This window comes from Doryrhamphus excisus, chromosome 3 (genome assembly GCF_030265055.1).
Source record: "Doryrhamphus excisus isolate RoL2022-K1 chromosome 3, RoL_Dexc_1.0, whole genome shotgun sequence".
Taxonomy (NCBI): domain Eukaryota; kingdom Metazoa; phylum Chordata; class Actinopteri; order Syngnathiformes; family Syngnathidae; genus Doryrhamphus; species Doryrhamphus excisus.
The window spans coordinates 16,825,786-16,849,171 of NC_080468.1; the positions used below are offsets into that span (position 1 = coordinate 16,825,786).

The following is a 23,386-nucleotide window of genomic DNA, read 5'->3' on the forward strand; positions in this document are numbered from 1 at the left end:
TAATTAATTATAATAAATATGTACTTTCTGTATAATCTGTTGCATTATTTGAACTAAAATCTCTACAAAAGACATTCAAAGCCCAAATGCATAAAGCATAGAGATGGTCATTTTTATTCCAAAAAAATGTAGTTTCCAAAACTTTCAATGTGTCAACATACAATCATTGGATATTGAATGTACTCAACACTTTCAACATTAAATAATAAAAAAATAACAGGCATGTTTTATGTACATTTGTACTTGAGAACTATGTACAGAAAAAACAAAGCAACCCGACGTGTTTGCAGACGTTGCCAACATGGATGCACTTGTACGCTATAGTGAAGCCGCAGACAGCCGCTGCATCAAGAAACGGGGTCATTAAGCAAACAACCGGCAGCGTGTTGTTAGGACTACAAGCTAGGAACTTTGCTTTTCTTCTAAAAGTGGACCTCGGCGGGTGTCGGCTGACTGCTCCTGAAGGTCGCCGCATACAAACGACTCGCCTCATCTTCACCGGATGTGCTAACAAGGCCGAACGCGGACACCGCAGCCAATAATCATGCTGCCAAGTACAGTAAACCGTGTAGTATTTTTTTTTGTTTTGTTTTTGCCTGACAAGCAGAGAGGATGCTCCGTTAAGGGCTAAGCCATGCTACCGTTGTTTTACAGCTAAATAGAATCCATGCACCTCACATGTAAAAGCAAAAGAACAGAAAAGCGAGGCCTCCCGGCCGAGATGAGGACCCGTCTATTTGATGGATTGATTTTGGCTCATGCCGAGTGCGATGGTGCCACACAGCACAGTGACGAGTGATAAACAGCAACACAGTCAAGATGTGGACATTTCTTCACCAGAAGCAGAGCGGGCGGGAGTTGACGAGAACCTTGACTGGAGCTACCGGGTCACGTGACGCACGGCTTCCTGCAGGAGTCACCTTGTTTTATGCTGAGCCTGGAGAGGGGTGGTTCTCTTCCGCACAGAAAGCAACAGTAGTTACACACACGGCAAAAGATGACCTGGCCTCGGGAGCGTCTCCGCTCGGAAACATTCACTTGCGACAGGTCCGGTGAGGAGTGTGTTTCTTGGGAACCTCGATGCGACATCGGCTGCGGTCGTCCAGCCAAGGCAGCTCAAAGTTCCTGGAGGACGAAGGACAACATTTTGAATCGGCCGTAAAAAAAAAATATATAAGTAGATTATTCCGTCTGCGTTGCTTACTGCTGTGAGAGCCTGGGCAGCGGTCGGCCAAACGCGACCACGGGCAAGAAGGGGGTGATCATGATGGCTTCGACTGTCGGGAAGAAATTTTTTTTTATCGACGTTAAAGCGGGTCACGCGAAAACCCCCACCTCCCGAACTCACCATCTTCCGTGTCCGGGTAGAAGGACGAAAGCTCGGGCTCCGTCTCCTGGATGATCTTCTTCTTGTTCATGCGCTGCTGCAAACGCTGGAACATGCGTTGCTCTCTGATGCGTTGGATGTCCCACCTGACAACAAGGAAGGTTATTATTAAGATGGTGGGGGGCTTACCAGTCCCACCAGGAATTTGCCATGTCATTTTTTTCCCCCCGTAAACTAAAAATTTCATCTAAAGTCATCGCTTGACTGGTGCCTTTGGCCTGCAAGGCATGCTGGGAGTGTGTCAACAGACCCGGAAAGTGACGTTGGGAAGTATCCGAATAAACGAGGTGGAAAATCTTAATGAAAATGTACAGTAATCCCTCACTTACGGCGGTAAACTGGTTCCAGACCAGATAGTAATAAGTGAAATTCCTCATTTATAAATCCAATATTTTCATGATGATAAAATGATTAATGTGCAAAGTTAATAATGTTTTAACCCAAACAAATGAGTCATATGAACCGTCTGTAGGGTAAAACATTGATGGGTGAAAATCAGACGCTGGTGCAAAAGATTGCAACTTCTGGAAAAATGCGCCTATGAAAATATGGCATTTTAGGCCGCATTGCATTACAAGAAAACTCCCATTATATCCTGGCGGGATCAGATTCCAAAAAAAAAGTACTCGACAGTCACCTCTTCCTCCTCTTCTCGCCCAGCTCCAACTTGGCGTGACGCTTCAGAAACACGCCGTCATCCAGCGGCTGGGAAAAAATCACCACAAGTCATCGTTTATCGCTTAAACGTGAGATTGGCGTTGGTCCGTTTCTCACCTCTTGGGGGTTAAAGGCTAAATCCTCATCCAGCGGCTCCATGATGTTTTCCCTCCACGATGGAACTGAGAGGCGGCACGAAGACGGGAAAAGGAAGTTCATCATGGATTGGGAATCTGGAGGACACAGCAGTTAAAGCAAGATACGGATTAGCGTTCCAAACAATGAGCACCATCATGTTCTACACCAGCAGTCCACTCACTGGCCACCTCTTCCTCCTTCTTGGGAGACGCCTCCCGCAGAGGGGACAGAGGGGGTTGGTTCCAGCAGCACAGGTACATCTCGGTGGTGGACATGAAGGGCAGGTCGTCCATCTGACAGCTCAGCTCCGCCTCCTCTTTGCACGTCGGCCTGGCAGGGGCGCTCTTCTCGGGCGTCTCCTTGCTGCGGAGCTCTCGCTGTGCCGGCGACGCCGGCTGACTGTCCAGCTTCTGGGGGCTGAGCTTGGCGCTCTTTCCACGCGACTTCTGCAGCTTGGGATCGCCAAAGCAGGACTTCCTGTCGCCGCACAAGTACAATCGTAAACAACCAGGAGAGATTTTTCGATTTTTTTGCGAGCTTCTCTTCTTCTGGTTACCTCTTTTGGCCTTTGCTGCTCCGACTTAGAGGCAGCAGAGCGGATGGATTGGGTTGGGGACTCTCCTCGATGTCCAGGTCCCACATGTCCTCCTTGTCGGGGGTCCACGGCTCCAGCGGCTGGAAAAGCCGCTTGTCGCGAGGCGGGTCCTTCCTGGTGAGCTGCAAACGGCGCTCCATGCGCTCGATACGTGCCAGCAACTGGACAGGACGGACAGCAACGTTAAACGACAACGTTTAATTTGGGGAGGGTGTAATGAGAACATCCCCGCCTAGTGGGCGATAGGAAAAGTGCGGCCCGATCTGAGTTAGCGTTCCATACCGTCTCCTTGTCGGCCTTGAGCTCATCTATCTCCTTGTCCTTGGACTGGAGCTGCTGCTGCTGCTGCTCGATGAGGTCCAGCTGCAGCAGCAGAATCTGCCGGAGACAGTTGGCCTGCGTGTGCGGATTGGCCGGGCTCTTCCTGATGTTCTTCCACTTGCCCTCGGACGAGACTTCGATGGACGCGGAGCCGAGGACGTCGGGGACGACTCCCTTGACGCTCTCGCCCCCCTCGCCGTCCTTGGGGGCGTTGTTCAAAGCCATGTGAGGGTTTTCCATGTTGTCGAGGGAGAGGGGCTTACCTTTCACCGGGGTTCCCTCACCCCCCATTGGTCTGACAGGGGACAGTATCCCCACAGTTTCGCTGTCCGCTTGAAGTACTTGCGAGACTTTGCCGCTCATGTACGTCTGCTCCAACTTGCTGGGGGTCTCGGCCCGCTGGAAGTGCTGGGCATTCAAGTCAACGCCGCAGGACTCCCTCTTGAGGCTAGCGGGGTGCAAAGCGGCGGCGCCCGAGAATGATCTGCGGACGGCGTCAGCGGTCTGCTTGGATCCCGACGCTGGACCCAAGGAGGCTCTCATGCTCATGGCTGTTCATCGTGCAACCGCGGCAGGCGGCCCCCTGTGGAACGGACACAAATAAAGACAAGTGTCGGTCTTTGTTTGTGATGCGCATGTCCGCACCAACACCTAACTGTCCGATGGTGGAAACAGCGCGACGTCAAGAGTGCGTGATCCCGACCTCCTTTTCTTAAGAGTCACACGCCGGGTTTGAATTTCAAGCTAAGCTCCACACGCACACACGCAACACAAACACACGGCGACTACCTCGGAGGCTTACCGCTCAAGTCAACGGTCACCTAGCTTAGCTGCGCGGAAGCGGAGACGTTTCAATGGCGGCGCCTCGCGCACGGACTCGGGAGTGGTGGAGAAGCACGCAGGCAGCTCCTCCATTTTAGCTCCCCGTGAAAAACAATAACAGCTAGCTAGCCGAGCTAACGCTAGCTTAGCCGACAAAACGCGCGTCCAAAAGCGACGTCGGTGTATCGACCGCGTCTATAAACACTCAAACCTCTCAACGACATCGCCTGTACAACCTTATGTTTTATTTTTCAGCTTACCGGGGCTATAAGTCCAGTCCAACAGCAATGGTGTTCATGTTCCCTCCTCAAGTCTTCTTTTAAAGCGCACACGACTGCGCATGCGCTATGCGTTGGCTGGCCATGTCTGTTTAGGTTTCCATGAGTACGCTTCACTGAAAACAATGAGGAATAATGCTGCAATATGACAAGGAAAACCTGCAATAGTAATAAAGTGCTAATTAAATATCGACTCGTCTGTGTATGGCATTCATTTTCATTGTAACAAGACAAAATTGTACAAATTTTAAAAACGTACTCTCTGTAAATGTGTATTCCAAAATACTTATTTTTTGTATTCTAAAAAATATACGTCGTGATATTTAATATATAATACGTAAAACGTGAGGTGACAAAGCTGCTATACGCTCCAAACCACCAGGGGGCGGCGTCCCCAACATGGCCGACTTAAACTACCAAACAAACTGAAACAGCAGCACGGAAGTAGCCAAACCTCTCCAGCTAGAAATAATCTTAAAATTGAAAAAAATGTAATGAGACTTTAACTTGGTACTGAAGTCAACTGTAACTATATCAGTTAGCTTTGTAGATTGTTTGTCGGTGAGAGGGAAAGTGCTGAGCTGTACACGGACGTAAACGCGTTAGCTTAGCTTCGCTAGGAGCACCAAAACAAATCCACATTTTGGTGCTTTATTCTTCTTTCAATTGTCGCGACGTAAAAGTAAAGGCGGAATGCATCGTAGGGGCGTCGGTGCGGGTGCTATCGCCAAAAAGAAGCTAGCAGAGGTAAGATAAGATGATGAAATAATGACACTCTTTATCATTGACATTTAGCTTTTTGTCCTTTCAGGCTAAATACAAAGAAAGAGGAAACGTTCTCGCGGAGGATCAAATAGTTCAGGCAAGTCGGCTTCTGTCGTGTTCTTGTCACGGTTCTTGTCTGAAGCGTTTCCAAGCAACGTGTTGTCTTTGTGGGACAGATGTCCAAGCAGCTGGACACCTTCAAGTCCAACCTGGAGGAGTTTGCCAGCAAGCACAAACAGGAAATCCGCAAGAACTCCCAGTTCCGGGTCCAGTTCCAGGAGATGTGTGCCACCATCGGAGTGGACCCGCTTGCCTGTGAGGAGCATCATGAAGGATATATTTCCACACATGTCTAACACAGCTCTTTGTTGGCTTTGTCAAATAACATAGCTGGCAAAGGTTTCTGGTCGGAGATGCTGGGGGTGGGTGACTTCTACTACGAGCTCGGTGTCCAAATTATCGAGGTTTGCTTGGCGCTGAAGCACAGGAACGGAGGTCAGTGATGTGGACACGCAGCTTGGCCGACATGTGGTGTTGACATGTTGTCTTCTGTCAGGGCTCATCACTTTGGATGAACTCCATCACCGGGTCCTGAAAGGACGCGGCAAATACGCCCAGGATGTGAGCCAGTGAGTAAAACCATGGTGACGTCAGCTCACGGAAAGCAGATGTTGACGCTGCTGCGTGTGTGTGTGTGTGTGTGCGTGCATCTGCCAGGGACGACTTGGTGAGAGCCATCAAGAAACTGAAAGTCATGGGCAGCGGCTTCGGGATGATTCCGGTGGGCGGCTCCTACTTGGTGCAGTCGGTGCCGGCAGAACTCAACATGGACCACACGGTGGTTCTGCAGCTGGCCGAGGTAACGTTTTAGCGTTTGTTTATTTTTAATGCGACATAGCCAAACTTATCGCCTATGGCTCGGTTGTGCAGAAGAAAGGCTACGTGACCGTGAGCGAGATCAAGAACAACCTCAAGTGGGAGAAGGAACGAGCGTGTCACGTCCTGGTGAGTGGAACCTCGCTCAGAAGGTCAAACCAAAACCAAAACGGGAGACAATCCAATAACATAACATTCCAGACACACCAAAAATAATTTTTTTTTGGATAATTCTACTTTTCTATGCAGAAAACATTGCATAATAATTAAAAAATATAAACTAGATGAAGCATTTTCATTACAAATTGCATGTAAATGCTGGAAAGTCGAATGAGGATCGAACCAGCAGCCGTCGTTGGATTGCAAGACAAACACCCTACCTGAACCATTCCACTATGCAGACTGTGAAATGAATTTCCCCCAACAGGGGGCGACATTGTCAATGAGTTAAAATGGGCCTTCACTTCCTGAATGAGCCAATCATATTGAAGGAAGCGGTTGAGAAATGTGGCAGTATTTACGCCCCAAAAATAATAAAAACGATGGAATTGGAACTATTGCAGAGTAAAAATTGTTAGATTGTGTCGAAATATTAAAGGGGAACTACACTTTTTTTCATTCACAGAAACATGAAGTCATTTATTTCCCTTTTTTGTGCATTATAACACGAGAAAATGAGTTAATGAGCTAGCTAACAACAGACATCATGGGGACACACCTGATACAGCGACAACACTTACAATGTCTGCTCTCCTTGGGATGGCTGTGTCTTCCAGCACAACACGTGTATTCCAGTCCTCAGATAAAAATTCCCAAAAAATGCAGTACCCCTTTAAGAAACGGAGACTGAGGATGTATCCGAAAGTTAAAAAAAAAACAATGAAATGTGTAAATAAAACCATGGCAGTGTCGAGGATGGAACCCGCAACCATCGGGTAGTGCAACACACAAATGTTACAAGAATGTAAAATAATTTTCTACCAGAAGGGGGCACCAATGGGAAGAATTGTCAGAATATGAATATGAATTTTTTGACAGTAATTATTTTCCCCGCCCCCACCCCGACCCCCCCAGGACCACCTGCTGAAAGAAGGCCTGGCCTGGCTGGACTCGCAGGCGTCTGGCGAGCCGCAGTACTGGCTACCGGCTCTCTTTTCCGAGCTGACGTCCCGTGATGTCACACCCGAGGAGGCCAATCAGATGAGCCCGTGATCCTGGAAATACAAATGACTGACAAGTTCTGAAAGAACTGTTTTTTTTTTATTCTTCTGTCCACAGGTGAATCTCAGCACAATTCAAAATATGTTGGATTCCATGAAGACTGTTTAGGCCACGCCTACCAATAAATGATCTCAGGTGTTTGAGACCAAAAGGACAAATTTCCTAACAGTTTTTTGGAGTTGAAGCGTCCCAGTCACATCTCGTGGCTGTACACGTGGTCCTCAAACACGGACTGCGCCATGTTGTCGCAGATGAGCGTGCAGAAGGGACACACTTGGTGGCTGCGCTCGTGTTGCTCCACCTCCACCCGCGTCATTCCGGGGAAGCTCTCCAGGCAGTGACGGCACGACAGCGTCGGCTGCGGACCAAGCAGACGCGTCAACGAGGCGGCAACGCAATTAACCTTCACATGCTCGGCGCTACGCCACACCAACGCCTCACTCATACGCTTTGCTACCTTTGCTGATATTCTTCTAGCTACGTTTGTTGACGTTCTTTTAGCTAGGTTTGATGATATTCTTCTAGCTAGCTATGTTTGTTGACGTTCTTTTGGCTAGGTTTGCTGATATTCTTCTAGCTAGCTATTTTTGTTGATGTTCTTTTGGCTAGGTTTGCTGATATTCTTCTAGCTAGCTATGTTTGTTGACATTCTTTTGGCTAGGTTTGCTGATATTCTTCTAGCGATGTTTGTTGACGTTCTTTTGGCTAGGTTTGCTGATATTCTTCTAGCTATGTTTGTTGACGTTCTTTTGGCTAGGTTTGCTGATATTCTTCTAGCTAGCTATGTTTGTTGACGTTCTTTTGGCTAGGTTTGCTGATATTCTTCTAGCTAGCTATGTTCAGCGTCGGCTGCGGACCAAGCAGACGCGTCAACGAGGCGGCGACGCAATTACCTTCACATGCTCGCCGCTACGCCACACCAACACCTCACTCATACGCTTGGCTACATTTGCCGATATTTTTCTAGCTACATTTGTTGATGTTCTTGACTGGGTTTGCTGATATTCCTGCTACATTTGCTGATATTCTTCTAGCTACATTCGCTGATGCTCTTGGCTAGGTTTGCCGATATTCTTCTAGCTACATCCGCCGATCTCTTTTGGCTACGTTTGCTGATATTCTTCTAGCTGCATTTGTTGATGTTCTTTTGGCTAGGTTTGCTGATATTCTTCTAGCTACATTTGCTGATACTCTTTTGGCTAGGTTTGCTGATATTCTTCTAGCTAGCTATGTTTGTTGATGTTCTTTTGGCTAGGTTTGCTGATATTCTTCTAGCTAGCTATGTTTGTTGACGTTCTTTTGGCTAGGTTTGCTGATATTCTTCTAGCTAGCTATGTTTGTTGATGTTCTTTTGGCTAGGTTTGCTGATATTCTTCTAGCTAGCTATGTTTGTTGATGTTCTTTTGGCTACATTTGCCGATATTTTTCTAGCTACATTTGTTGATGTTCTTGACTGGGTTTGCTGATATTCCTGCTACATTTGCTGATGTTCTTCTAGCTACATTCGCTGATGCTCTTGGCTAGGTTTGCCGATATTCTTCTAGCTACGTTTGTTGATGTTCTTGACTGGGTTTGCTGATATTCCTGCTACATTTGCTGATGTTCTTTCGGCTAGGTTTGCTGATGTTCTTCTAGCTATGTTTGTTGATGTTCTTTTGGCTACATTTGCTGATATTCTTCTAGCTACATTCGCTGATGCTCTTGGCTAGGTTTGCTGATATTCTTCTAGCTACATTTGCTGATTCTCTTTTGGCTACGTTTGCTGATATTCTTCCAGCTTCGTTTTTTTGACACTCTTGGCTAGGTTTGCTGATATTCTTCTAGCTATGTTTGTTGTTGTTGTTTTGGCTAGGTTTGCTGATATTCTTCTAACTATGTTTGTCGTTGTTTTGGCTAGGTTTGCTGATATTCTTCTAGCTACATTCGCTGATACTCTTTTGGCTAGGTTTGCTGATATTCTTCTAGCTACATTTGCTGATACTCTTTTGGCTAGGTTTGCTGATATTCTTCTAGCTATGTTTGTTGATGTTCTTGGCTAGGTTTGCTGATATTCTAGCTACGTTCGTTGATGCTCTTTTGGCTAGGTTTGCTGATATTCTTCTAGCTACATTTGCTGATGCTCTTTTGGCCAAGTTTGCTAATATTCTTCTAGCTCTGCTCACTGATGCTCTTGGCTAGGTTTGGGGTTATTCTAGCCACATTCACTGATGCTCTTTTGGCGATGTTAGCTGATATTCTTCTTGCTATGTTTGTTGATACTCTTGGCTAGGTTTGCTGATATTCTTTTAGCTACATTTGCTGATGCTCTTTTGGCCAAGTTTGCTAATATTCTTCTAGCGCTACTCACTGATACTCTTGGCTGCGTTTGGGGATTATCTTTACTCTTCTGGTTGGGTTTGCTGATATTTTAGCTACATTCAATGACACTCATTTGCTACTCTTTTGGCTACGTTTGCTGATACTCTTTTAGCTGCTTATGTTCTGATACCTTGCTACATGGGGATGTATGGGATGTTTGATATATGTGTAATACGCTGACATGGAAGCTGACAGATGCTGGATTAGTTGTACCTAATGGAGGTGGCTAACGAGTCTATAGGGATGCTAACACATTATTATTATTATTATTATTTTTGATTACATCAAGCGATGTTTGCGTACCTGATCTTGGTCGTCGTCTTCGGCGATGCTCACTGCCAAGAAAGAGCAGAGGCAGGCGTCGGCACCGAGGAGTAGACATCAATCATCCTGGCCCGCGTCACTCACCTACTGGGATGTTGTCATACAAGGGCTCCTGCGTCTCTGCGGCGTCAGACTGGGTGAGTCCACCGGGGGGCGCCGTGGCCTCGGGGTGCTCGGCGTGGCTGGGCGGGGCCTTTCGGAGCTCCTCCAACATCCTGCGCAGCTCCTCCACGTCATTTCTGAGGTTCTGACACACACGAGACGGCGTTAGTTGACATTATCGGCGCCGAGGATGAAGGTCTCCACGCCATACTCGGTTCTCTTGAGCCAGCTCGTCGTTGTGGAGTTTCATCATCAACATCAAGCGCTCCTTCTCCTCCATCATGATCTCCTTATCTGCAATCACCGCCTGAGCTTCTCGTAGTCGCAGCTGGGGGAGCACAAAAGAACTGAAAGTGGGTTCTTGGGTCTCCTCGCGGGAACAAACACGGAGGATGCTACCTCTGATTGGAGTAAATGCTCATCATCATCATCATCTGAGCTTTGTGTGCTCTCAGCAGGGTTCTCTTGTTGGACCAACATCTCCTGCTGCAGGACAAAAGGCGACTGCCGTGAGCTCCACGTGAAGACCAATTCAAAAGAAACAAAGAAGATCCCAACCTTTAATTTGTCAATTTCCTGAAGTTGCTGCCGCAGGATGTCTTCCAAACGTTCCTTCTGATCCTTCATCTCGGAAAGCTCTCCAGCCAGCTCAGACATCTCCTTCCTCTGCTGCCGCTTCTGCTCCGTCAAAACGCCCACTTGCCGTCTCTCCTCCCGCAGAGCTTCCTGCAACGCTTCATTCTTCTCTTGGAGACGATCCCCCGCCTCCCTCAGCGTCGCTTTCTCTCGAAGACTCAGGTCCACCTGGTCCTGCTCCGACCACCACGACATCTCATCTGAACAACTAGCTCACACCAGAGAACCTCCTACAACTTTGCTTTTTTATTTATATTTATTTCTTTTTACTCTCCTTGCCTGTTTTTGTTCTTTACTTGTATTTTTAAAATGTGGCGGGCTAGTATTCATCTCTACTTTGTCTTTTTATGGTGGCTCAGAACCCGGAAAACAACCCAAAAAACCTGAAATATTGAAACTAATATTACTATTACTATTAATACTAGTAATAACTTTTGTTAAGTATAACTACAATGACTGAAGGGGAAAACACCCCAAAACCAGAAATAATCCAAAACCAAACACCATAAAACATATGCAACGCTGATCATTACAAATGCTGCAAGTTCTCAGAAGAAAACAAAAGTTAGCCGAGCCACCAGGGGGCGCCAGACCCGAGAAAAGCTCATATTTGACAGCATGATGGAGCCGTTTTATATTCCCACTGTTGTCTTCCTTCAGGTCTGGAATACTTGTGTTTTGTTCCCAAATATGTTCAGCATCTGTTCAGGTTTTTTTTAAATAAGTTTTTTTATTTCTAGAACAGCATTTCCTATTTTTTATTGCACTGTGGCATATTTCAAAAATATAACAAAAAAACTAAGACAAAAAAAGTCAAAATATGAAGAGAAAAAAAGTTGAATATTTACGACAATAACATCATAATATGAAAGAAAAAATATTTTAGTAATTTTAGTAGCATGATGACATAAAAGTTTTTTTTGCGAAAGTTTAACGTAATAAAAAAATCAGGTTGTGAAAAAAGTTCCTGCGTTATGAAAATAAAGTTGAAATATTATGGGCATAAACTGAAATACGAGAAGAAAGTTCAACTTTAAACTAACGTAAAAAAAAAAACAGCTGCAATAATAATCAAGAGAAAAATTATAATAATAAATGTAAAAAGTGTAAAGTGTACTCCAAAAAGTGTTTTTCCCAGTAAGTCTACTACATTGGGTAATGGCAGTGTAAAAGTTGACTATAGGGATGTTATTTTATGTCTAGAGGGCTCTAATAATGTTAAAGTTTTATTTAAAAGGCCATACACATTTTTTGTATGTCATATATTCTCATACAGTATCTACTAGATTGCGTAATAGGACTATAGGGTTGTTATTTCATGTCTCGGGGGCTCTAATCATGTTTTAAAAACGTGTTTAGAAGATTGTAAACAGGTTTTGTGTCTTATTCTCTCTTATTATGTCTACTATATTGGTTAATAGGAGTGTAAAGGTGACTATAGGGTTGTTATTTCATGTCTTGAGGTCTCTAATCATGTTTAAAAAAACGTGTTTAGAAGATTGTAAACCGGTTTTCTGTGTCTTATTTTCTCTTATGTCCACTATATTGGGTAATAGGAGTGTAAAGGAGACTATAGGGGTGTTATCCCATGTCTAGAGGGTTCTAATTACATTAAAACACATATTGAGAAGGTTGTAAGCAGGTTTTCTGTGTTATATTGTCATATCTACAACAGGCATGTTGGATAATAGGAGTGTAAAGGTGACTATAGGGGTGTTACCCCATGTCTAGAGGGTTCTAATTACATTAAAACACATATTGAGAAGGTTGTAAACAGGTTTTCTGTGATATTGTCATATCTACAACAGGCATGTTGGGTAATAGGAGTGTAAAGGTGACTATAGGGGTGTTATTAAGATGTCTAGACGGCTCTAATCATGTCAAAAAAGGGCGTTTAGAAGGTCAGAAGGCCATTTTCTACTTTTTAACGATGTAAATATTCCATTCATACATCAAATAAATGAGTAGAAATTGACTTATGCCGTTTGGATTTGGAAGCACTGACTTCAGGAGCGTTTTATGTCGTAATGTGGTACGAGTGTGTACGATACCTGCGTGGTAATAACCAAGAGGTCACCGTCTAGCGTGTACTCTGCACTTTGCTCTGTTGGCGTTTTGAAGCAGAACGGCGTGCTGGCGCCGCACACTTGGCCCGAACTGTCAACGTAGCAGAACTGGTAGAAGTCTGCGTCATCCTTGGGCAGGTAGTAGTCTGTAAACAGGAAGAGGGAAGAGCCACGGCGGCTGTGGAATGACCGGAATGCCGCATGTGGGTTCATCGCTCGGGACAACATTTATGTTCCACCTTTAAAGCAAGCCTGCCTGCCCGCCGCCAGCTGCTGCTCGCCCACGTCCACGCACGGCTCCACCCACACGAAGGTGTAATAGTCCTTGGTGGTGCTCCAGCCCACCTGTGAGGTCAAAGTGCACACAAAGCTCAGCACAGGTCCCTAAACGCACCACATACCAAAAAAAAAACAAAACAATAACGATGCACCTTAAAAATGCCCACCCAGTCGCGGCTGTGGGGCTGGAAGGGTGGCGTGAGGGTGTAGCAGCACGTGATCGGGGTGCTCGGCGGGTAGCAGCGGGGGATGTCCCTGAACACCACCTGGGAGAAGGCGGTGCGTGGAGTGGACTTGAGCATGCTGGAAGAAAGAAGACGCCGATGTCAGCAGTGAGAGTGAAGACGGCAGGTGTCACGACGACACCAAACTTTTCCACTTCCGCCTCCACTTCCTTCGACAACACGAAACAAACCCCCCCTCCTTCACAACAACACGGCGCCAAGTCATGGCGGAGAACATTCACGCCAAAGTGCCATTAAATTGACAGGAGGCGTCGCGGCGATAAACGAACGTCAACAAATAGTTTGTCATAAAGCGTGTACGATATCAGCGCCGACTTCCAGGAGTTACATGACGCCGGAAATTAATCAAATCTTACGTGTTTGTTGTCACTTTTTGCTGACTGTCGTCCGCCATCAGACCTGCTGAGTGCCAGGCTGCCAGCCGCCCGGCTGCCTTCAAGGACCCTCGGAGATTTGGCTCCTCGTCCAGAAATGCCGGAATATGACTTGTGACACACACTGGAAGGAATAACAAATTAAAAACATCACATTTGATTTAATAGCACTAAGAGGATGCATTAAGGAATCTGTCATGACGATGCATGCACAATAATTCACCACTAAGACAACAAACCACAAATAATGACAAGTTGACAACATCTGCGCTGCTCGGGATGTCATTGCTCTGTGACGTCTTACTTGCAGTGTCGTAATTACAACACAAGAGGGAGACAAACCCATTTCATCACTCATTGACACGCATCGTTTAAAAAATATATTTTTTATAATGAGTTTTCATTCGTCCAGAAACACGACAGCAGTTATTAAAACAAAGCATGGTAAAATATAATAAACAGATATGTTAAAACATTTTTAAAAACAGAAACAAATAATATAATAATGTAAAACAGTCATGCTTTCTTTTCATTTGCCTTGCCTTAACAATACAGTCTAAAGTCTGAATTCGAGGATAAAACACGGCCAATCAGAAGCGAGATTGCCACAGCGAATCAGAACGAGGAATACTAGCAGCCAATCAGAGTGGAGAATGCTGGCTCCCGCCTGCTCGTGACTGGCTAAAGCAAAGGCAGGCAAGCGGGAGCGTCAAAGTGTAGCTGCCTCGGCTTTACTTTATCGTGTCGGCGTTCTTGGGAGCGTCAAGACTTCCGAACCGGGGACTAAACTACTTAGCAACGAGGAGAAACACCGACGGGAACAGTTTGCTCAAGCAGGTCGGTGACGCGTGTGACTTTTTTTTCACGAAATGACTTCGATTTCAAGCTAACAGGTAACTGGTTAGCATTTGGTTCCCATGGCAACATGCAGAGCATTTGTCATGCTGTTCCTGCAGCCTTAGCTTGTTTACATTGAAACGGAAGTTGATTCGAAGTTAACAAATGAAGAATATTAAAAGTGATGCATATTTGTGTTGATGAATGATGAATTTAGGAATGTATATGTGATGTTGTAATATGTAATAATAGTGGAGATGCTGAGTTCATGGTCCCGTCCTTGGCAGGGATATTAGGTGAGCAACGTGAGGAGCACGTCTTCTGTTTCAGTGTACAAAATGTCAGGAACATCCTGCTCCTCTTGCGGCGGATTGTCAAGTGCGGAGGGATCAAATGTTCCCTAACACCTTTTGATTGGTCACCAGATCCCGAGCGTGTCAGTCTGACCTGAATTCTGCCATGACATCTGCTGCCCGTGTTGTGTCCTGGAGGCCGACGTGGCGGCCATGAGGCTGAGGGCTTCGTCCGCAGGGGAGCGCCACGACATCCTGACAGACAGATTTTGGGCACAAAACGGTGCGGAGGGTCGGGGGCCTCCCGTGGCCTGTCTCATGTGGATGTGGGCTGGGCTGTGAAGGTGAGTCACTGAAGTGACCGTGGCAATGGAAAACGGTCACCAGGGTGTCTTGTCCCCGTGTAACACCAGGATGGCTCTGCCGGAGGCGCCCGAGGGTCCCCATGGAGACAACCAGCATGAAGACAGGGAGCCGCACAACACGCTGACTCAAACCCCAGCAAACGTCCGCAAGAAGAGGAGGAGGCTCAAGAGGAGGTACCTCCTTACCTGCTGCTCTTGTACACTAGCTGTTGCCATGGCGACAAGGAAGCAGAGGTGTGTTCTGTCCCGTGTGTCCTCTCTTGTCTTTCAGATGACTGGGGATCAACTTGAGCAACTGCAAGTATGAAAGTGGTACGTTGAGATCACACACGTGCTATTTAGCAATATAGTAGACGTAAGATAAATATATATAATATATATATATATATATAATATATATATATATATATATATATATATATATATATAATATATATATATAAATAAGCATTGAAAACCTGTTTACAACCTTCCAACCTTCTAATTAGAGCCCTCTACACATAAAATAACACCCCTACAGTCACCTCTACACTTCTATTACCCAATACAGTAGACACAAGAGAAAATAAGACACATTAAGCTTCGGAAAAACCTATTTACAACCTTCTAAAATATGCTTTTTAACATTATTAGAGCCCTCTAGACATGAAGTAACACCCCTATAGTCACTATTATACTTCTATTACCCAATACAGTAGACATATGACAAAATAAGACACATTAATTGTAGAAAAACCTGTTTATAACCTTCTAAAATATGCTTTTTAACATTAGTAGAGCCCTCTAGACATTAACTAACACCCCTATAGTCACCTTTACACTTCTATTAATCAATACAGTAGACATACGACAAAATAAGACACATTAAGCATACACAAACCTGTTTATAACCTTCTAAAATATGCTTTTTAACATTATTAGAGACCTCTAGACATGAAGTAACACCCCTATAGTCACCATTACACTTGTATTACCCAAATACAATAGACATCCGAATAAAATAAGACACATTAAGCGTAGAAAAACCCGTTTACAACCTTCTAAAATATGCTTTTTAACATTATTAGAGCCCTAGAGAAATGAAATAACACCCCTATAGTCACCTTTACACTTCTATTACCCAATACAGTAGACTTAAGAGAAAATAAGACACATTAAGCGTAGAAAAACCTGTTTATAACCTTCTAAAATATGCTTTTTAACATTATTAGAGCCCTAGAGAAATGAAGTAACACCCCTATAGTCACCTTTACACTTCTATTAAACAATACAGTAGACATACAACAAAATAAGACACATTAAGCTTTGGAAAAACCTATTTACAACCTTCTAAAATATGCTTTTTTTAACATTATTAGAGACCTCTAGACATGAAGTAACACCCCTATAGTCACCTTTACACTTCTATTAAACAATAAAGTAGACATACAACAAAATAGGACACATTAAGCTTTGGAAAAACCTATTTACAACCTTCTAAAATATGCTTTTTAACATGATTAGAGACCTCTAGACATGAAATAACACCCCTATAGTCACCTTTACACGTCTATTAAACAATAAAGTAGACATATGACAAAATAGGACACATTAAGCTTTGGAGAAACCTATTTACAACCTTCTAAAATATGCTTTTTAACATGATTAGAGACCTCTAGACATGAAATAACACCCCCATAGTCACCTTTACACTCCTATTATTCAGAAAACATGTTGTGTGTGTGTGTGTTGTCAGTGCGACGCGCTGCCCGGCGCTACGGCCTCAGAGAGGCGATGGACGGCAACGACTGGACGCTGATGTGGTCCGACTGCTCCGTGTCGTTGGAGCGAGTCAAGTCCATGAAACAGTATCAGGTAGTCTCTTCTTCTATGGCCTCCTCCAGATCTTATTGACATGCTGTTGTCCTGTCCTCCATCTTTGTAGTTTTTGTCCTATTAACGCCGCCAGGTCAACAGTGTTGTGTTTGTTGCGTTCCAGATGATCAATCATTTCCCCGGGATGATCGAGATCTGCCGCAAGGACACCCTGGCCAGGAACCTGAACCGCATGCTCAAGCTCTTCCCCAAGGACTACAACTTCTTTCCCAGGACGTGGTGCCTCCCGGCAGAGTGCGTGCATGTTCTTTGTTCAAGTCCGCCGCCGTGTCCATGGGCCGCTTTGTGACGCTCCGCCTCCGCTGCGCTTTGCAGCTACAACGACTTCCTGGCGTACGCCCGCCTCAAGAAGCACACGGCCTTCATCTGTAAGCCGGACGCCGGCTCCCAGGGGCGGGGCATCTTCATCACCAGGTCCAGTAGAGACGTTCATCCTGGAGAGCGCATGATCTGTCAGCTCTACATCTCCAAGGTGGGCGCCCACACACACACACACACACACACAGCTGACATGTTCACACATGCTAACCGCTCGCAGCCGTTGGTCATCGACGGCTACAAGTTCGACCTCCGCATCTACGTGCTGGTGACGTCATGTGACCCTCTGAGGATATTCCTGTTCGAGGAGGGGCTGGCGCGCTTCTGCACCACCAAGTACACGGAACCGGCGCACGGCAACGTGGTGAGAAGCCAACGCGCGGACGCCGATGTTTGTTGTCAAGTGACTGTGGTGGACTAACCTGCGTTCCTCGCCAGGACGAGGCCTGCATGCACCTGACCAACTACTCCATCAACAAGCACAGCGACAACTTCGTGCGGGACGACGACACGGGCAGCAAGCGGTACGTCGCCGCGGCCAGCACCGTCTCCGCACGCTTCACCCGCTTTTGATTCCAGGAAGCTGTCGGCGCTCATCAAGCAGCTGGAGGCGGCGTGCGGCGACACGGACAAGCTGTGGTGCGACGTGGAGGACGTGATCATCAAGACGCTCATCTCGGTTCAGCCCGTCCTGCAGCACAACTACCACACGTGCTTCCCCAGCCACGCCGCCGGCAGCGCCTGCTTCGAGATCCTCGGCTTCGACATCCTGCTGGACCACCGCCTGAGGCCCTGGGTGCTCGAGGTTCTTCTTCTTCTCCAACCGTCCATCCACGGCGCATCAGCGTGCGGATCGTGAAGAACCGTGTTCATCCCCCGCAGGTCAATCACTCGCCAAGTTTCACCACCGACTCGCCGCTGGACCGCGAGGTGAAGGACGCGCTGCTTTACGACACGCTGCTCCTCATCAACTTGGGCGCCTGCAGCAGAAGCAGGATCACCAAGGAGGAGAGCAGGCGGGCTAAGGAGCGCCTGCAGGAGAACCGACCCAGAGCGGCCAGGTAGATGCCCCGCCCCCCTCCAAAGCCAAGCGTGCCATGCCATCCTCGTCTTTGATGTTTCAAGGTCGGAGGAGCTGCGGCAGTGCCAGGCGGCCTGTGTCCAGCGGATGGCGACGCACGAGAGCAAACATCTGGGAGGCTTCAGAAGGATCTTCCCCCGAGAGGGAGGAGACCAGTACGACAAGTTCTTCAACCAGAGCAACTCGCTGGTCCAGCCCACCGAAGCTTCCAGAGCCCGGCAGGAGTGCGCCAGGTGCCTCGCTTTCATTCACTCGGGGAATATTTGGGTAGCGGCGCCGTGAGCTAGCCGGGGTGGCGTGGCGGGGCGGCACTACACCAGGAACGTAGTACTTGGGCTTGATGAAGTTAACAATAATAATAATAATAATAGGGCGGCATGGTGGTCGAGTGGTTACCCTAGGAGACCCGAGTTCGATTCCCCCCTCGGGCATATCTGTGTGGAGTTTTTTGCATGTTCTCCCCATACATTTTCTCCGGGTTTTCTCCAGGTATTCCGGTTTCCTCCCACATTCCAAAAACATGCTAGGTTAATTGGCGACTCCAAATTGTCCATAGTTATGAATGTGAGTGTGAATGGTTGTTTGTCTATATGTGCCCTGTGATTGGCTGGCCACCAGTCCAGGGTGTACCCCGCCTCTCGCCCCAAGACAGCTGGGATAGGCTCCAGCACCCCCGCGACCCTCGTGAGGAAAAGCGGTAGAAAATGAATGAATGAATAATAATAACAATAATAATAATAATGATAGGGCTCACAGCTAGGAGACCCGAGTTCGATTCCACCCTCGGCCATCTCTGTGTGGAGTTTGCATGTTCTCCCCGTGCATGTGTGGGTTTTCTCCGGGTACTCCGGTTTCCTCCCACATTCCAAAAACATGCTAGGTTAATTAGCGACTCCAAATTGTCCATAGGTATGAATGTGAGTGTGAATGGTTGTTTGTCTATATGTGCCCTGTGATTGGCTGGCCACCAGTCCAGGGTGTACCCCGCCTCTTGCCCCAAGACACCTGGGATAGGCTCCAGCACCATACCCCCCCCGTGACCCACGTGAGGATAAGCGATAGAAAATGAATGAATGAATAATAATAATAATAATAATAGCTCGGATAACATGAAGGCCATATTATGTCAATGAAGCCCTTTTCTTGACTTGCAAGAAAACACCAGAGGAAGTAAGGAGTGGTTCCATTCTCCAATGACCTCCCGACCTTGCAGGCAGCAGCTCCAGGGGCTCCGCGACAGGCAGCGGGACGTGGCGGGCGTCCGGCGCGGCGACTCTCAGGGGGAGACGGCGGGGGAGCGGGCGAAACCTCGGCGCGCACAACGCAGACAGCCCCCATCATGCCGCCCCGAGGGGGACCTGCAGCTGGTGAGGCCCTCAAGCCGCGGTGTGCTCGGGCTGCCACCGGAGGGCGCCCTAGAGCCTTTTGTCCCAGGATGAATTGCGGTCCTCCTTTTTGACCCCCCCAGTATTCTAATCAACCAGATGATGCTACACTTTGAGCTCCACTGCATGCAAATGAGCAACCTTGTCAAGGTCGATGAAGGTCGCTAATCTCATCTGTGCCTACAGTTCCTCGCCGACGCTCCTCAGCCTGCGGTCCAGCTAGACCAGGAGGAGCAGGAGGAAGAGGAGCGGCTCAGGGTGTTGCTCCAGAAGAAGAAGCTGCTGCTGGACCTGGGTGTGGTGCGGCAGATCCGCCAGCTGATGCGGGGCCGGAACGAGGGAGAGGGGCCCCCGCAGGAGGGCGGCCCCTGCCAGCAGAAGCCGTCGGCGCCGAGGCGACTTTTGACGGTGAGTCGTGTACGTGACCAGTCTGGAAAACGCTAACGGAAAACTTTCTCTCCTCCGCAGTTGGACTGTTTGACCCCGTTTGGCCTAAAGACGACGGGGGCCGCGTCCTGCCCTTTGACCTCACGGCAGGTACGTGCCGGCCAAAACGGCGAACACATGGAGCACACGCCTTTCAGTCTCCTTTTCGTAGCTTCCCATTGGCTAGGATACTGTAGCTTTAAAAACGCTGCTTTATCGTTTAGACTTTGGTTTAGACTTTCCTGACCGATGGAGGTCTGGAATGTGTGTATAAAATCCGGTCTAGCGTGTGTTACGTTTCTATTTTTCCCCGATGACGATCCGGCTCCGCATGCAAAGTAAATAATTCCAAAGTGTTCCATCACACACCAGAGCTCGCTGAGGCCCGCAAGCGCCCTCAGGAACGTAAACACGCCAGGCTGCCTACAGCCGGAGACGGACGGCCGCCACCAAGCCGCGGACAAAGCCGCCGTGGGCGCTCACAAGGTCTACGGTCAAGGTGGGAAGTACGCAGCGACCGAGCCGCCTCTCATCCCGTATTCCGCAGTCCGACGCGGCCCCGCGGGGGCTCGCCAGACCGTCAGGCGACCGTCGGAAACGCATCCCCGCGACGCCGTCGCCAAAGGATGCCCCGCAGACCTGCAGAGCCTCTTGGTCACCTCGGCTCGCCCCCCTCTGCTCAGGAGGCCCGGTCTGACCCGCAGAGGCCCCCAGTACGGTGAAGGACCGTGAGGGAGGGGGGGTAAGCCACAATGAAAGTCCAGCCCCCCCTTATAGAACCTTGCTGCTCAGGATCTTTATTTCTTTTTGTCTCTGGCTTCCGTGCCAATTAGGTGTCACGTGATCCACTAATAAAGTCATGGATTGAAATGATGGCTGCCGTCCTAATTGGGGTTTAGGCCTGCCCAGGTTTAGTCTCATTTGCACCATTTCCTGTGGGAACTCCAGAAAATTATTTAAATGATTTTTTTTTATTTAAAAAAATGTTCAATGATTTTATATAATTAGAGGAGACTATTCGTTTAAAATTAGATTTTCTATTTTTATCTTTTTTCACTCTGGGATTTTTATAAAAGGAAAATGTCAGCATTTTGTCTTTTTGTGTCGGAGGCCATAAAACTTGACGAGGTTTGGCAGCTGCTGCTTCCGGCTGCACTCTGAAAACAAAAAGAAGCCAAATTGTCCTCCAAAAACAAACGCAACACTCCGGGATGCATTTTGGTGGCTCACGAATACAAGCAGGGGAATCAAACCTTTAGAAAAAAGGGACGATTTGATTGGCTGAAGAAACGAAAGTACTCTTTCCGGAACGAAATCTAGATAGATAAATAGACTTTCTTTATCGTCATTGGACAATAACACAGCAGTGAAATTACCAACGAAATATCCTTGCCTGGATCCCGTATAATAATTAATAATAATAATAATGTGGTGAATAAATAGATTTTAAAGTTATTTTTTCTGTGTAAAGGTGGCGTCGTTAATTTGACTTTTTGACTCAACTTTACAAAAAAAAAACAAACAGAAAAATACGAAAAGTAGCAGAATGGGAAAACATTTTATACAGAAAACGAAAATAATCTTAATTGAAATGGAAATTAAAAATGGCGTAAAAAATGATTATGGGATTTAATGAGCATTTTGTTATTGTTCGAATACTTTTGGATGAACGTTTTGGGGCCCAAAACCAAAGCGCCACCATGCACCATGGAATGCTGCCCGTCAGGAATTTATGGTTTTATTGCGTCTGTAAATTCCGGAAATCCTCTTTCATGCTGGACGCGACTGGAAAACACATTTAAGATTAAGATTAAGATATATTTCAGACGAACAAAATAACGAAATAAACACGGAGAACTATTTCTAATTTACTGCCATCTTAGCTGCGAATAAAGGGGATGTTTTATGTCCTCCATTAAAGATGTGAGCATTAAACTGCAGCCAAATATATTTATTATTATTATTCGGCCATAATTTCAACATAAAATATTGTGAACGAGGAGAATCTAAAATAGAAATAGAAACATTTATGGCCTTACTTTTTTGTTGCTGATCTTCCGGAAGAAATAAAAAAAAAGTGTCTTTGTGCTTTTCTTCATCGAATGGCAAACATTTGAGGGCCTCTCTCGGATTAAAATGGCGACGCGCTCCAGCGTCTGGGGCACAAAAAGGGCTGCAGTTTATGAAAATTTACAACTTTGCTGTGCAACTTTACGACTCTGGCGGCTCGGGGATTGGTTGCCGGGGATCATGTGGACAGCAGAATGACAACTTCTTGTTCCACAGCAGCTTCTCCTGCAGCTGCTTCCTTGTTCCTGGTGACAACACTTAACCGGCAGCCTTTCCTCTGTGCCCGGATATCCCCCTTTGCCTTCCCCGGTACCCCTTTCCTACTTCCCCCGAACCCGGTACTCCGTCTTGGACAAAATGAGGAAAGTCTACATTTGGATATGGAGGCTCTGCTCGGTACTCGGGCGCGTGCTCGTCATGCAGAAAGTGAGTGGGGGTGATAGTGGAGTGGAGTGGAGTGGGGTGGGGTGGGGGGGTCCTCTATTATGGCGACCCTGCTAAAGGTGGGATTCTACCTTCATCCAAGTGGAGATCTTGGGCATGGAGGGCATCTGGTGGCACCCACGCAGAAGGTGATGGATGATCCACGGAGGTAAGGCCGCGGCCGGAGTGTGTGTGTGTGTGTGTGTTTGCTGATGCTTTTCAGTGAGAGATGCTGCAATGCACTGAAATGTTTGTGTGCTCCATGCGAGAGGCCCGCAGGTGGGACCAGCAGGTCCCGTTTTGGTGTCTGTGGGGGTCTGGGTGGTTCCTTGGTGGGACCTTTTTTTGCTGCGTTTGCCGCAACGCTGCTTGTTGTTTCTACAGTCGCTTCCTAACGAATGGCGTGTCTATAATCCACACAATCCACGCGTTGGTGGCGTGTGACATTGAAATTAAATATTGTTTTGCAGCCACGGTCGCCATCTTGGCTGCACGCGGCCTGCATTGCAATATCTGTTGTGTTAAATTCGGTTTTAAAATGTGGAGAAGTGGAACTATATGACATTGTTTGTGCACATTTGGGAAATAATTCTGAGTTGGGATTATAAAAGTGACAATAATCTGATCCAAGTGTTGGAATTATGAGCGTCACGACATTCACTGTGGTTCCACTGATGAGAGAAAAAAAACACAACACAACAATGAAAGAAACACAATGTTGGTGGTCACTAATGGAGTCATTGATCGCCTAACAAATTGGCGTCCGCACGACAAATTTGGCGCACATGTGGAGGCTAAAGAGAGGCGATAATGATTGACGTGTTGTGCGTGCGAACGGAGCTGCCCTGATCGCGGAGCGTGACGAGGAT

The 23,386-nt window shown here is 46.9% G+C and overlaps 4 protein-coding genes across 10 annotated transcripts; 2 read left to right on the plus strand and 2 right to left on the minus strand.

Annotated features, from left to right (window-relative positions):
- Nucleotides 1–87: 87 nt before the first annotated feature.
- On the minus strand, nucleotides 88–4,324 carry msl1b (MSL complex subunit 1b). 2 transcript variants are annotated; one of them, XM_058068509.1, is made up of 9 exons: nucleotides 4,181–4,324; nucleotides 3,060–3,681; nucleotides 2,739–2,938; nucleotides 2,364–2,659; nucleotides 2,162–2,277; nucleotides 2,025–2,092; nucleotides 1,349–1,473; nucleotides 1,205–1,277; nucleotides 88–1,125 (listed from the first exon to the last, which is right to left on the minus strand). In XM_058068509.1, the coding sequence occupies exons 2-9, from the start codon at nucleotides 3,645–3,647 to the stop codon at nucleotides 1,035–1,037; spliced, it is 1,557 nt and encodes a 518-aa protein (XP_057924492.1). In that variant the 5' UTR covers nucleotides 3,648–3,681; nucleotides 4,181–4,324; the 3' UTR covers nucleotides 88–1,034. The 2 variants fall into 2 exon arrangements, with proteins under 2 accessions (XP_057924492.1, XP_057924493.1); XM_058068510.1 differs by lacking the exon at nucleotides 4,181–4,324 and adding an exon at nucleotides 3,901–4,073.
- On the plus strand, nucleotides 3,686–10,788 carry snf8 (SNF8 subunit of ESCRT-II). Of its 2 annotated transcripts, none has more exons than XM_058068517.1 (8): nucleotides 3,686–3,786; nucleotides 5,010–5,060; nucleotides 5,140–5,278; nucleotides 5,354–5,458; nucleotides 5,520–5,592; nucleotides 5,681–5,822; nucleotides 5,894–5,968; nucleotides 6,914–10,788. In XM_058068517.1, the coding sequence occupies exons 3-8, from the start codon at nucleotides 5,140–5,142 to the stop codon at nucleotides 7,049–7,051; spliced, it is 672 nt and encodes a 223-aa protein (XP_057924500.1). In that variant the 5' UTR covers nucleotides 3,686–3,786; nucleotides 5,010–5,060; the 3' UTR covers nucleotides 7,052–10,788. The 2 variants fall into 2 exon arrangements, with proteins under 2 accessions (XP_057924500.1, XP_057924499.1); XM_058068516.1 differs by lacking the exon at nucleotides 3,686–3,786 and adding an exon at nucleotides 3,823–4,945.
- Nucleotides 7,078–13,585, minus strand: calcoco2 (calcium binding and coiled-coil domain 2). Of its 3 annotated transcripts, none has more exons than XM_058068513.1 (10): nucleotides 13,427–13,585; nucleotides 12,993–13,128; nucleotides 12,786–12,891; nucleotides 12,532–12,692; nucleotides 10,403–10,654; nucleotides 10,244–10,330; nucleotides 10,056–10,172; nucleotides 9,827–9,989; nucleotides 9,722–9,753; nucleotides 7,078–7,418 (listed from the first exon to the last, which is right to left on the minus strand). In XM_058068513.1, the coding sequence occupies exons 1-10, from the start codon at nucleotides 13,462–13,464 to the stop codon at nucleotides 7,254–7,256; spliced, it is 1,257 nt and encodes a 418-aa protein (XP_057924496.1). In that variant the 5' UTR covers nucleotides 13,465–13,585; the 3' UTR covers nucleotides 7,078–7,253. The 3 variants fall into 3 exon arrangements, with proteins under 3 accessions (XP_057924496.1, XP_057924495.1, XP_057924494.1); XM_058068512.1 differs by having other exon boundaries at nucleotides 10,244–10,327; nucleotides 12,978–13,128; XM_058068511.1 differs by having other exon boundaries at nucleotides 12,978–13,128.
- Nucleotides 13,586–14,122: 537 nt separating this feature from the next.
- ttll6 (tubulin tyrosine ligase-like family, member 6) lies at nucleotides 14,123–20,812 on the plus strand. 3 transcript variants are annotated; one of them, XM_058068438.1, is made up of 16 exons: nucleotides 14,123–14,281; nucleotides 14,707–14,918; nucleotides 14,988–15,112; nucleotides 15,213–15,251; nucleotides 16,675–16,793; nucleotides 16,918–17,048; nucleotides 17,130–17,286; nucleotides 17,353–17,496; nucleotides 17,571–17,656; nucleotides 17,712–17,937; nucleotides 18,015–18,193; nucleotides 18,258–18,446; nucleotides 19,427–19,580; nucleotides 19,785–20,006; nucleotides 20,067–20,135; nucleotides 20,397–20,812. In XM_058068438.1, exons 3-16 carry the CDS (start codon nucleotides 14,989–14,991, stop codon nucleotides 20,754–20,756), a joined length of 2,199 nt encoding a protein of 732 aa, XP_057924421.1. In that variant the 5' UTR covers nucleotides 14,123–14,281; nucleotides 14,707–14,918; nucleotide 14,988; the 3' UTR covers nucleotides 20,757–20,812. The 3 variants fall into 3 exon arrangements, with proteins under 3 accessions (XP_057924421.1, XP_057924420.1, XP_057924422.1); XM_058068437.1 differs by having other exon boundaries at nucleotides 14,707–15,112; XM_058068439.1 differs by lacking the exons at nucleotides 14,123–14,281; nucleotides 14,707–14,918 and having other exon boundaries at nucleotides 15,034–15,113; nucleotides 15,211–15,251.
- Nucleotides 20,813–23,386: the final 2,574 nt, after the last annotated feature.

Coding starts and splice junctions, on each gene's coding strand:
- snf8 (XM_058068516.1), top strand. CDS start 4,892: ATGCATCGTAGGGGCGTCGGTGCGGGTGCTATCGCCAAAAAGAAGCTA. Junction 5,061..5,139: donor CGGAGGATCAAATAGTTCAG/GCAAGTCGGCTT, acceptor TTTGTGGGACAG/ATGTCCAAGCAGCTGGACAC. Junction 5,823..5,893: donor TGGTTCTGCAGCTGGCCGAG/GTAACGTTTTAG, acceptor TCGGTTGTGCAG/AAGAAAGGCTACGTGACCGT.
- ttll6 (XM_058068437.1), top strand. CDS start 14,944: ATGGAAAACGGTCACCAGGGTGTCTTGTCCCCGTGTAACACCAGGATG. Junction 17,497..17,570: donor AACCGGCGCACGGCAACGTG/GTGAGAAGCCAA, acceptor GTTCCTCGCCAG/GACGAGGCCTGCATGCACCT. Junction 18,447..19,426: donor GCCCGGCAGGAGTGCGCCAG/GTGCCTCGCTTT, acceptor CCGACCTTGCAG/GCAGCAGCTCCAGGGGCTCC.
- msl1b (XM_058068509.1), bottom strand. CDS start 3,647: ATGAGCATGAGAGCCTCCTTGGGTCCAGCGTCGGGATCCAAGCAGACC. Junction 2,093..2,161: donor TAGCCTTTAACCCCCAAGAG/GTGAGAAACGGA, acceptor ATTTTTTCCCAG/CCGCTGGATGACGGCGTGTT. Junction 1,278..1,348: donor CTACCCGGACACGGAAGATG/GTGAGTTCGGGA, acceptor TCTTCCCGACAG/TCGAAGCCATCATGATCACC.
- calcoco2 (XM_058068511.1), bottom strand. CDS start 13,464: ATGGCGGACGACAGTCAGCAAAAAGTGACAACAAACAC. Junction 12,693..12,785: donor CAGGCAGGCTTGCTTTAAAG/GTGGAACATAAA, acceptor TCCTGTTTACAG/ACTACTACCTGCCCAAGGAT. Junction 10,173..10,243: donor AGCATTTACTCCAATCAGAG/GTAGCATCCTCC, acceptor GTGCTCCCCCAG/CTGCGACTACGAGAAGCTCA.